This window comes from Nannobrachium achirus (assembly GCF_963921795.1).
Source record: "Nannobrachium achirus genome assembly, contig: SCAFFOLD_318, whole genome shotgun sequence".
Classification (NCBI taxonomy): domain Eukaryota; kingdom Metazoa; phylum Chordata; class Actinopteri; order Myctophiformes; family Myctophidae; genus Nannobrachium; species Nannobrachium achirus.
The window spans coordinates 13,135-26,295 of NW_027664968.1; the positions used below are offsets into that span (position 1 = coordinate 13,135).

Consider the following 13,161-nt stretch of genomic DNA (forward strand, 5'->3'; position numbering starts at 1 on the left):
GAATATATTTTTCTGTCCTAACAAAAAAATATGTATGGTTAAGAATTGTAATACAGGGGTCTGCAACAACCACCATCTTATGAGAAATGAAGCCACATAAAGTGGTGGCAAATCCACACAAGAAGCACCTTTGTTTGCACCATAAATGGTAAATGGTGCATTTATATAGCGCTTGTATCCAAAGCGCTTTACAATGTGCATTACATTCACCCATTCACACACATTCCTACACCGGTGGTGGTGGAAACCATGCAAGGCACCAACCTGCTCACAGGGAGCAACTCGGGGTTCAGTGTCGTCTTGCCCAAGGACACTTCAACATGTAAACAGGAGGAGCCGGGATTTGAACCGCCGACCCATGGACCATTGGCCAATCCGCTCTTCCTCCTGAGCTACAGCCGCCCACCATCAATTCCTTTCCCCTATTCTCACATACTAGGGTGTGATGTCACTGTACTGTAGCTAAAACAATGCAGTTTACTCTTGTATTCACTCACATCCTGGGTATTAAATGAACTCTGAGAGAACCAAATGGACCTCAGAGTGAACAAATGTTAATGTTCTGTCAATTTAACACTGTATAACATCTCTCTCTCACCTCCAGGGTGTCATGGAGCGTGGTGGCTTGGACACAGGGTGCAGTGGTGCCACAGGGTGCAGTGGTGGCGGGCGACGCCCATCATGAAGCTCAGCTGGCGCAGGTCACCCTGCAGGTCACCCTGCAGGCCTGCACGTACAGGGGGAAGTGAGATAATGCTTTAAAGACAGGGTGAAATCAAAAACATGTTTTCACACTTTTAGAGCATATCTGTAGTGATAATATGGCCATACCTAACACTAGATGCCAAAATAATTGAACATAAACAATTTTTTGTGTATATTTATATATAGGTCCCTAAATAGGCCATTCTTAATTACTTCCTGTGAACAGAAATTCAAAAAGTGATGACATAGACAGGTCCGCTTGCATATAAATGAACCTTTGATTACATTCACCTGTTTGTTTCCCATTGCTGGCTCCCATTACTCCCATTACTCAGATTTTAAATCCCATCGCCTGAAGGGCTGGTCCCCTCGGATTGGTTCAGAAACACACAGGCTTCCTTTCAAACTGAAACTTCAAAATAAAATACCCAAAATAATCATTTCATGGGGTCTTTAATTGCGACCGTCAGGTCGCATTTACTACCAAAACCTCCACCGGCTGTCCGTCTTTCAGTCAGTCAGTCAGTCAGTCTGCTCATATCTCCGCAACCGTTGCCCCGATCCATGCCAAATTTTGCACACACACTCCTTGCCTGCCAAATCACAACCTCCACCCATCAATTCACACATGACCCTCTTCTAGCGCCACCCTGAGGCCGATTCTTGCAAAACACATTTTTGGACACAGCTCCTACAATTTTTCCCCTAAAATCACGCCAATCGGTACACAGTATGTCTACACTCATGTCATCAACATGGATCTGTCCCATATAGCGCCACCTTCAGGCCGATTTTTTAAAACACATTTTTGGACACTACTCCTACAGATTTTACCCTAAAATCACGCAAATCGGTACACAGTATGTCTACACTCATGTCATCAACATGGATCTGTCTCATATAGCGCCACCTTCAGGCCGATGTTTTAAATCACATTTTTGGACACTACTCCTACAGATTTTGCCCTAAAATCACGCAAATCGCTACACAGTATGTCTACACTCATGTCATCAACATGGATCTGTCCCATATAGCGCCATCTTCAGGCCGATTTTTTAAACCACATTTTTGGACACTGCTCCTACACATTTTGCCCTAAAATCACGCTGCGACCTGACGGTCGCTTATCTCCCGATTAGGGAGTCTTAGCTGGTATTAATATATACTATTAATTGGTAATAAAAAAATTTGGACACTGCTCCTACACATTTTGCCCTAAAATCACGCTGCGACCTGACGGACGCTTATCTCCCGATTAGGGAGTCTTAGCTGGTATTAATTTATCTATAAATGTGAGAAGTCTCTGTGTGTCTGTAATCCGCGTATCTCGAGAACCGTTCGTCCCACCGGCTTCAGATTCGGCACGCGCGTTCCCCGCCGCGGCACGGAGTGCAGTGCCGGGTCTCGACCCGACCCGACGCGCGGTTTTCCCGAACCGGCGCGAAACGTTCGGAATCTCCTTATGCGGGGTTGATTGTTGACATCAGGCTGTTCCGGAGGAAATCGGCGAAAGCTCTGACTCATTGTGACATCACTTCATAAAAGGCTCTGACATCACGTACGCCACATGAGTCAACAAAAAATCTCTGTGATTGTGTATGTATGTATGTATGATGGCCACGGACCCCCATCTGAAAACAGGTATAATGGGGTTTGCATTAAAGGGCGGGGCGCGTATCTCGAGAACCGTTCGTCCCACGGGCACGCGCGTTCTCCATATATGGGCATAAAATGAATGCCCCCATATATGGGCATAAAATGGATTGCAGACAGACAGATACAGATATCTCCATATATGGACATAAATGGACAGAGGCAAACAGATGGTCAAAGATCTCCATATATGGGCATAAAATGGACGCAGACAGACAGATACAGATATCTCCATATATGGGCATAAATGGACACAGGCAAACAGATGTTCAAAACGGGTCCTATGACAACAGGTATAATGAGGTTTGCATTAAAGGGGGAACCGGCACTGTGTCTGCAACACAGTTGGAGGCACAGACAGATACTCCATATATGGGCATAAAATGGACGCAGATAGACAGATATCTCCATATATGGGCATAAAATGGACCCAGAACTATAACTGCAGTGATCTCCATATAAAGATCTCCATATATGGGCATAAAATGGACGCAGACAGACAGATACAGATACCTCCATATATGGGCATAAATGGACACAGGCAAACAGATGTTCAAAACGGGTCCTATGACAACAGGTATAATGAGGTTTGCATTAAAGGGGGAACCGGCACTGTGTCTGCAACACAGTTGGAGGCACAGACAGATACTCCATATATGGGCATAAAATGGACGCAGATAGACAGATATCTCCATATATGGACATAAAATGGACCCAGAACTATAACTGCAGTGATCTCCATATATGGACATAAAATGGACGCCGACAGACAGACAGACAGATACAGATATCTCCATATATGGGCATAAATGGACACAGGCAGACAGATGGTCAAAACGGGTCCTATGAAAACAGGTATAATGGGGTTTGCATTAAAGGGCGGGGCATTCATTCCCTATTTACATTGTTCCGAGTTGGCCAGGTCGCCGACTAGACGCTGGGCCGCCCGAAGGGCGGCCCAGCTTCTAGTACTATTAATTGGTAATAAAAAAGCCTCACAAAGCATCTTTAAATTGTAATATTGTTTTGAGAAAACAATGCCAAGAGTCCCGACCCCCAGTTTGGGAACCACTGTTCTAGATGACAAAAGGTCCAAGAAGTAGGCCTGTGTGAATTAATCTCCTTATCGCAATTATTTGAGATAATCACTATCATATATTTTTTGCATAATCAACGTAACCCTTTTCCAAAAATATCTTCAAGCTTAGAACAACATGTCATTCAATGTATGCATGTTGTCATGCGCTGGTCATTTCCTTACCCTGGAAGTAGTCACACTTGACCCTTACAGGGTTCCCACACATTTTTACAAATTCATTTCCAAAACTTTTCCAGAATATTTAACACAATTTCCAGGACTATATAACAATAATTCAGCTCAATAACAAGTCGCTTACTCCTATGCGCAATGCCTAAAGACAGGTAGTGTATGCCAGTGGTTCTCAACCTTTTCAGGCTGTGACCCCCAAAATAATTATATTTTAACTGGGGACCCCCCACCCTGACGAGCACTAAGAGTTGACGAATTTTGTATAACACGTTTCTATTGTGAAAATAGCAGATCTACACGCTCACAACGCCTCGCGTTGCGAGGCGTTGTGAGCATGTAGATCGGCTATTTTCACAATTTCTGCCTCTAATATTTGACAATTTGGCCAATGTTTAATTTGTCATTTCAGGGGTATTAACAAAATCAATAACCAAAGACAATGCATAGCTATTTTTTTTCCCAGGACCTTCCAGGAGCCTTGATCAATTCCAAAACCTTTCCAGTACTGGAAACAATATTTGTCTAATTTCAAAATATTTCCAGGAATTTCATGACCGTGGGAACCCTGTAGTCAGGGGATATCTTTAGAAATAGTGTCAAATCCTGGAATAAATTCCTTACCAAAACATTTCTTCACCAATGTGTTTGTAAAGGTGTCTAGTAACACATCTCACAAAGACTGAAATTCAGTTTCCCTAGGAAAATCTTTGACAGCTAGGGTAATTATGGGTCTCATTCACTCACTATACACTATACTATAGGGGGAAAAAATCACTCCCAAAAAATATGCTTTAAGTGGGATGTGAGGGGTCTAACTAGGTGTTTTTAATTATTCTGAATCCATTGCAAGCATTGTTTTTGCACCAAAAACATTCCTTGGGATAGAAATGGACCCCCATACCACTGTGAAAAGTGATGACTCATCACTAAACCATCATTTTATGGTCTGTTTTTAGCCCCATGAATGTTTTTTTTTGTGCAAAACAAATGCTTGCAATGGATTCAGAATAATAAAAAGAAAAAACCTAGTTAGACCCCTCACATCCCACTTAAAGCATATTTTCTGGGAGTGATTTTTTTCCCCTATAGTATAGTGTATAGTGAGTGAATGAGACCCAGAATTACCCTAGCTGTCAAAGACTTTCCTAGGGAAACTGAATTTCAGTCTTTGTGAGATGTGTTACTAGACACCTTTACAAACACATTGGTGAAGAAATGTTTTGGTAAGGAATTTATTCCAGGACTTTTTAACACAATTAGTGCTGCAGGGTATGAAGGGTTAACTTTTCGTTGACGCCACGCAGATCCGCCCATTAGCACACGCTGTTATTGTGTAAGGCATGCCTGGAATGTGTGTACACACACGGACTGCTGAATGACATCAACGATTACGTCATCTAGTCACATGACTTGTGTCATGTGACAGTGTGTCATGGCGGCCGCAAGGCTTGTCTTGTTGTTGTTGTTTGGAGCCGTGCTATGGGATATAAAGTCTTATTTGGAGTAAATGAAGTCTCTTTATGGGCCTCTTCATTGACTTAACATGGAGGAGCTTCACTTCGCGTGCACGCCCAACGTGCGTTTTAAACAAATCGCGGACATTACCGATGCGGCCGCGACCGGAGCTACATACAGTAAGTATTAATACATTTACTGTAAATACAGTAAGATTGACGGTGAGCGCTGTCAATGGCGTCGTGTAGTAACCGGTTTTAATGACGGTGAGCGCTGTCAATGGCAGCAGAACAGTTAAGATATCCCCTTACCCTGGAAGTAGTCACACTTCCCGTCCATGGAGATGTAGTTGACCAGGATGACGCTGAAGATGCTGGCCCACAGGTGGATGTCGTTGAACACCAGCACGAACCCCACGTCCTGAAAGACAAGGTCACAAGTAGGGACGGGCAGAGGACGTTAGAGAGGCAGGGGCTGACATTTCTAAAAAGGGCCTTTTGGTGAAAACATAGAAAATAGCCGACCTCCAAGCTCACAACGCGTCGTGCCGCATTGTGAGCTTGGAGGTCGGCTATTTTCAGCGTGTGATACAACACTGAACTAAGCATAATCAAGTCAGTAAAGGAGATGTGGCGTAACGGCATGGCTTTCTACACAGAGAGGGAAATTCTTTCAACATGAGATGCTGCATTCAAGTTCAGGAGAGTTTGGACAACGCAATTCTCTTGACTGCTGCTTTCAGGTATAGCATGGAAAGAGGGGGGCATTTGCATTTCTTTCACTTCAGCCTTAAAAACTGCATTCATGGTCTGGAGAGAGGGCACTCTCAAGCCCCCTTTGATGTCCATGTGTGCACGTGCCTGATCACAAGTCTGAGACACACTTCTACAGACCGACCCTAAACTCAGAGCTTAAAAAACAAGGAGGTCTGATGCTTGATGTACAATGAAAACCATTGTAGATGGAATTGAAAACCTACGTAGATGCAATTTGAAAACGTACGCAGATGCAATTTGAAAACTTACATAGATGGAATTGAAGAGGATGAGCAGAGGGATCTGGATCATGCACACCTGCACAGCGATACAGCTTCCCACTTCAAGGCTGAAGACAAAACAAAATAAAAAATAAATAAAAATCATGGAAGTTCATGAAAATATATGAATACGGAATATCCCTGTCTTTTTTATGTTCAAACAAAATGAACAGTAGATACAAAACGAGTCATTTCCCATTTCAACCAAAATCTATGTATTTATTTATCTTGGTTTGGTTCTTACCCATTATGTTTTACTGTGATCAATCAACATTTACAATTTAGACATTTGGTAGACGCTCTTAATCCAGAGCGAGCGATTTACCCTGGGTGTTAATCTCATCTTAGTTTAGGCCAGGGGTTTTCAAAGTGGGTGACGGGGCACCCTGGGGTGCCGCGACGGCAGTCCAGGGGTGCCGCGAGATCATTTGATAATATTTGGAATTTATTTGGACACTTGAAGAAATATTTAGTATCATTTTTAAACTTGAAGTACAAAGTTATTTTCAGTCAGTTCTAACCAAAATGGCCGTTATCTCAACGTTTTCCTCGCAACATGATCACTAAAATATCGTCACCGTCAGGCAGAGACCTCTGTCGCACAAAACTAGTGAAAACAGCCGATCTACAAGCACGCGACGCCTCGCAATGCGAGGCGTTGTGTGCTTGTAGATCTGCTGTTTTCACTAGTTTAGTACATTTTATAGATGATAAATACAAAACGAACGGTTTTGGACATACAAGGTTTCCACCTGACAACGACGATATGCTATAAATATAAGGTGCTGGGAGTGAAAATGATAATGTAGGGGTGCCTCAGATTAAAATGATAATGTAGGGGTGCCTCAGATTAAAATGATAATGTAGGGGTGCCTCGGATTAAATAAATATTTATAGGGTGCCCTGAAAAGTTGGCAACCTCTGGTTTAGGCCACGCCTAGAACGGATCACACAGCCTGTTTAAAGGACAACTTTGTTTTTTTACAACAAGGGTTCATATTTTAGATTGTAATTAGAGCAGGGGTCTTCAACGTTTTCAGGCCGGGGACCCCCAAACTGATGGGGAGATGGAGCAGGGACCCCCTACCACCTCGTAGGGTGGGGGGGTCGGGGCTACGACATATTTTTTATTTTAAACATGTACAAGTTACAGCGAGCAGGGTGGGCCGTACCACTACCATTTCTAAACATACTACTTATTAACTGAGAACCAATGTCAATAATATCAACAATCTGTCAATTGCATAGTAATCATGTATTCAAGCTATTCAAAATGGATAGAATCATGATTAATTTTTTAACATAAGAAAAATGGCACAAAAAAAAAAAACATTTTTTTTTTTTTTAATCTTTTTTTTTTAAGCAATAATTTCGCGGACCCCCTGCAGTACCTCCGCGGACCCCCTAGGGGTCGCGGACCCCCTGTTGAAGACCCCTGAATTAGAGAAAAGAAAAAGTGAGTTTTCATTTGCTTCGTTCTATTGTTTTATCGCGTTTACCGTGCTAAAATGTGGGGCATGCGTACAAGTGGCTAAATATGTCTTTTTAGACACAACAAGCCAGCAGTTTCTTTATTGCTATTTACAGTAACACTTCTAGCCCCCATAAGTCACATCCAACCATGAAAGGTAGCGTTGTATCTTGGGAATGGGCTTATTCTGTGTAAAATTAGATATTTAGCCGCTTGTACGCATAACCCAACCAATGAAATAAGAATCTCTAAAACAATAGAAAGAAAGAAATGAAAACATTTTAACACTCATCTTTTATAATTACAATCTAAAATATGAACCCTTGTTGTAAAAAAGTAAAGTTGTCCTTTAAGACGAATACCAGGCTTTCCTCTGAGGTGGAGCGTCTGGTGACGCGAGGTTAACGGCAGCCAACAGCGGTGTAACTGTGGAGAGTGAACGAGGCCATGAAGCAGCTCCTACCTCAGGCTGTGGAGTATGAACGAGGCCATGAAGCAGCTCCTACCTCAGCTCCTACCTCAGGCTGTGGAGTGTGAACGAGGCCATGAAGCAGCTCCTACCTCAGCTCCTACCTCAGGCTGTGGAGTGTGAACGAGGCCATGAAGCAGCTCCTACCTCAGGCTGTGGAGTGTGAACGAGGCCATGAAGCAGCTCCTACCTCAGGCTGTGGAGTGTGAACGAGGCCATGAAGCAGCTCCTACCTCAGCTCCTACCTCAGGCTGTGGAGTATGAACGAGGCCATGAAGCAGCTCCTACGTCAGCTCCTACCTCAGGCTGTGGAGTGTGAACGAGGCCATGAAGCAGCTCCTACCTCAGCTCCTACCTCAGGCTGTGGAGTGTGAACGAGGCCATGAAGCAGCTCCTAACTCAGGCTGTGGAGTGTGAACGAGGCCATGAAGCAGCTCCTACCTCAGGCTGTGGAGTGTGAACGAGGCCATGAAGCAGCTCCTACCTCAGGCTGATGTTGTTCTGCAGGGCGAACTGGATGCCGTTGACGATCTCGGGGAGCTCTGGCACCATGGCCAGCACCGTGACGCCGATGAAGTACTGGAGACACCAGGACGGGGACGAGAAGAGGACGTTAGAGAGGCAGGGGCTGACATTTATAAATAGGGGTGGGCGTAGGGCTGTCACGATATGACATTTTACATGACGATTAATTGTCACTCAAATAATTGCCGATTAACGATTTAATTGTCGTTGATAATTACATTTCTGTTTGGCTTTTAGGCTTTGAAGTTGTACATGATGACACATAACCTAAATATACAAAGAAATCACTGACATATTTGTCAACTTACTTAAAAAAATTACTTTGATAGTGGAAATAGCCGATCTACAAGCTCACAACGCGTCGCATAGCTTGTAGATCTGCTATTTCCACTATTTCAGACATTTTTCAACATTCACGATTATGACGATTATGACAAAATAACTGCGATAATGTCAAATAATCACGATTAGACGATTATGTAATAATAGACCGTTTGTCAGCCTTCTGATTGGTCCCTGAGACTCCCTGACTGGCCAACCAGAAAAAAACATTCACTTTTTGCTATCGGGGGTGGAGTTTGTGCAGTGGAGAATGTTAAATGTGGCTTTCAAAACTGTCCGCAGTGCGCGACACGGCGATCGCCCGGTACGGCCGCGATCTCGGCCGTGATCTCGCTCATCATAATGAATAAGCTTCAACAAGCTAGTTCACATGGACCATATCAATGGTCTTAGAGTCACGATTGGGTATATTTTAAATGGGCAGAATTACGAAAAGCCAGCCTATTATGTGAGGAGAACCATTATAGTTCTGTCCTCTTCCTACCCAAGATGCAAAGCGCTTTCTCTTGCTATGTCTATTCTCTCTCTGATCCAGAGGATTAAACTATTTAAAACATATATTTTCGGGAGAAAACTACTGTTTTGCTATGTAATTACTGTACCCTTTTCTTCCCTTTTTATTAATATCACGTAGATGTGTTTTTTTTGGTACTATATATAGCTGTAATGAGGCTATGAAGGAAAAAAAAATCCCATCCACTACCACTATAAAATAATCTGCAAAGAGGATTCTGTCCCACTGGGATTAAACAAATTAAAACATATATTTTCGGGTAAACCCCCTGTTTTGCAATGTAACTACTGTACCTTTGTCTTCCCTTTTTATTAATATCACCTAGATGTTTTTCCTTTGGTACTTTATATAGCTGTAATGAGGCTATGAAGGGGGAAAAAAATCCCATTCACTGCCACTATAAAAACAATCTGCCCAGGGTCAAATGTCCCATCATAGTAACAGGGCAGAATGGGGCGGGATTTGCAAAAGGGTTTATTGTGACAGCCCTAGGTGGGCGATATGGAAAAATACAATATAAGCTGTATCACGATACACCATTTTATCACGATTCTTTTTCATGTTGGTTTTTATGGTTATTTTTCAATTTACTTGACTCTCTGGGTTCCTTTTGGGAGGTCTAAATTGAACTTTACAAGTATGTAACTCTGACAGTATACAAATGAAACCAAATGGACCCTTACGGGTCTATTTGGTTTCATTTGTATACGGTCAGAGTTAAGTGGAGACCTTGACATTTTAAAGTTTGAGAACTACTGATTTAGACCAAAATGCAGGTTTAAATTGAATTCGGCAATGAATCTCTATATTAACAATTAAACAGGATTTTTTACAAGGCTCCCTCAATTGTATCACAATATATTTGATACCTCTGAAAAGGCATATCGTGGAGACATTGTATCGTCTCAACAATAATTATCACCATATCGCCCACCCCTAGTTCTAAAAGGGCCTTTTGGTGAAAATATAGAAAATAGACGACCTCCAAGCTCACAACACATCGGCTACATTCGGTACTTAATACCACACTGAACTAAGCATAATCAAGTCAATACTGGAGATATTCTACACAGAGGGAGAAATTCTTTCAACATAAGATGCTGCATTCAAGTTCAGGAGAGTTTGGACGAGGCAATTCTCTTGAATGCTGCCTTCAGGTATGGCATGGAAAGAGGACATTTCTTTCACCACAGTTAAAACTGCATTCATGGTCTGGAGAGGGCACGTTTTACAGACGGATAAAAGGGCAGGGGCTCAAGCCCCCTTTGATGTCTATGTGCGCACGTGCATGATTAAGACATCAATCAATTAACACTTCTGTTGCCAACCCGAGTTTCCTGAGTTTGTATAGGTACCCCTCCTGTGCAAACCCCGAGTTTCCCGAGTTTGGGCCGTTTTTGAAAAAAAAAAAAAAATGTAATAGGCATGATTGCGATCGCGAAATTGCATGTTTAACCCCCATACCAACCCATTCTTTCAAACATGGCAGCCATGTTTGTTTACATCTGAAGAAAACATAATGGCTGCTATATCATGAATGCCTGAACGGATTTCCAAGCGGATTGTTTTGTTTGAAAGCTGTGAACAGCGTGCACACACGTGGTGCATGATCTAGGCATGGGCGTGCACGATCCGTGCACTATAAATGGTAAATGGTGCATTTATATAGCGCTTTTAATCCAAAGCGCTTTACATAGATTGTGCATTACATTCACCCATTCACACACACATTCATACACCGGTGGCGGAGGAAGCCATGCAAGGCACCAACCTACTCACCGGAGGCAATTAGGGGTTCAGAGTCTTGCCCAAGGACCCTTCGACATTAACTCAGGGGGAGCCCGGATTCGAACTGGGAACCCTTCGGGATTTATACCCTTCGTGCTCTAATACCAGTTTCTCTACCCCTGAGCTATGCCGCCACTATGAATTACATGGAAGTCTATGGAGACCATGGCATCTTGGACCTTCAAAGAGATTTAATTGATTGCAACTTAAAGTTATACCATGTAACTTTTTTTATAAAACAAATCATAAAATTGTCCCAACTGTTAAATCGCAAAAGTTTTAGAACACCAACTCCGTTAATTTCATCCCCTAAAGCCTTCTGTAAATATGTTTTCAATGATTCTGACCGGGGACCGGATTTCGCGGCAAAATTACGTCATCACACTACTGGCCAATCACAGCGAGGGTTATACACTGCCGGCTGGAAACTACCGCCCCGTTTCCATTCTTAGCTCCATATCCAAAGTCATGGAGAAAATAGTCTACGAACAGATTGCAAGATATCTCGATGAGAATAATCTGATTTACGAGTTCCAATCTGGATTCAGAAAATCCCATTCCACTGACACATGCCTTCTCTATTTGACTGACCAAATCAAACGCGAAGCGGATCAGGGCAAGTATAGTGGCATGGTCATGATGGACCTCCAGAAGGCATTTGACACCGTGGATCATGCTATTCTGATTGAGAAACTAAAAGCCATCGGTCTTGACAGCGCAGCAGTGAGCTGGATGCAATCTTACCTGGTGGGGAGGGAACAGGTGGTGGAGATTAACGGTACCCTGTCCCCCCCCCTCCCAGTAAGCTGTGGAGTTCCCCAAGGTAGCATACTGGGACCTCTGTTGTTCCTAATATACGTGAACGACATGGCATCTGCTTGCGACTGCAACCTGTTCCTGTTCGCGGATGACTCGGCTCTCCTAGTCTCGGGCAAGGACCACTTGCAGGTTGAAAAGACACTTAACTCTGAACTGAGTAAGATCTGCACATGGCTTAACGACAACAAATTATCAATTCACCTGGGCAAAACCGAGTCCATCCTCTTTGGATCAAATCATAACCTCAAAAAGGTAGAGAACTTCACAATCAAAGTGGGTGACAAGGTCATAACACGAAAAAACGAAATCTCCTACTTAGGATGTATCCTTGAAGCTAATCTTTCCAGCGAAAAGATGACTTCAAAAGTAATACAAAAAATCAACCAACGAACTCGTTTCCTACAGAGGATCGCCCCAATGGTCAACTTCAACACACTGAAGACCATAGCTGGTGCAATAATCCAGCCCCTCTTTGACTATGGAGTCCACGTATGGTATCGTGACGCCCCACAAGCCCTAAAAACTAAACTCCAAACAGCCCAAAATAAACTAATTAGGGTCCTGCTTAACCTTCCCAATCAGACTCACCTCACCGCTACTCACCAGTTAAGAGTGGGGTGGCTCAGAGTAGATGACAGAGTACAGCAACTTGCAATGGGCCTGGTGTACAAGATACACTACACCACTATGATACCCAAGTACCTGTCAAAATACTTTAAAAACGTTAAGGATGTCCATAATTACAACACCAGAGGCAGTGCCACAGATCACGTTCAACCCAGAGTCAACTCAAAGAAAGGGTCGAACTCGTTCTTCTGCTACACCACAAAAATGTGGAATGCCTTACCGAAGGCCATAAAGGAGTGCGGATCACTAGCATCCTTTAAAATTGCCCTAAAAAACCACTTACAGGCAGCAGCCGTTCACAACTGGTAAAAACCTAGCCCAACCCTACCCTCCCTGCCCCTTCCTTGTATATACTGTACATACTGATTGTTTAGACTTACTGTTACCTGCCCCTTCCTTGTATATATTGTATATACTGTACTTACTGATTGTATAGACCTACTGTTTTCTTTTTTTCTTTACATATCTACTGCATAGTACTGTGTTC

General features: G+C 43.0%; 1 protein-coding gene across 1 annotated transcript in view; it reads right to left on the minus strand.

Moving 5' to 3' along the window:
* Positions 1–608: 608 nt before the first annotated feature.
* LOC308280690 (uncharacterized protein) overlaps positions 609–13,161 on the minus strand; it is a gene marked incomplete at both ends in the record, with an annotated part of 56,799 nt that continues 44,246 nt past the window's right edge. Inside the window, 4 exons of the mRNA XM_080755010.1 lie at positions 609–727; positions 5,395–5,503; positions 6,109–6,187; positions 8,544–8,638. Coding sequence (XP_080611136.1) covers positions 609–727; positions 5,395–5,503; positions 6,109–6,187; positions 8,544–8,638 — 402 coding nt within the window. The remainder of the gene's footprint in view (positions 728–5,394; positions 5,504–6,108; positions 6,188–8,543; positions 8,639–13,161) is intronic.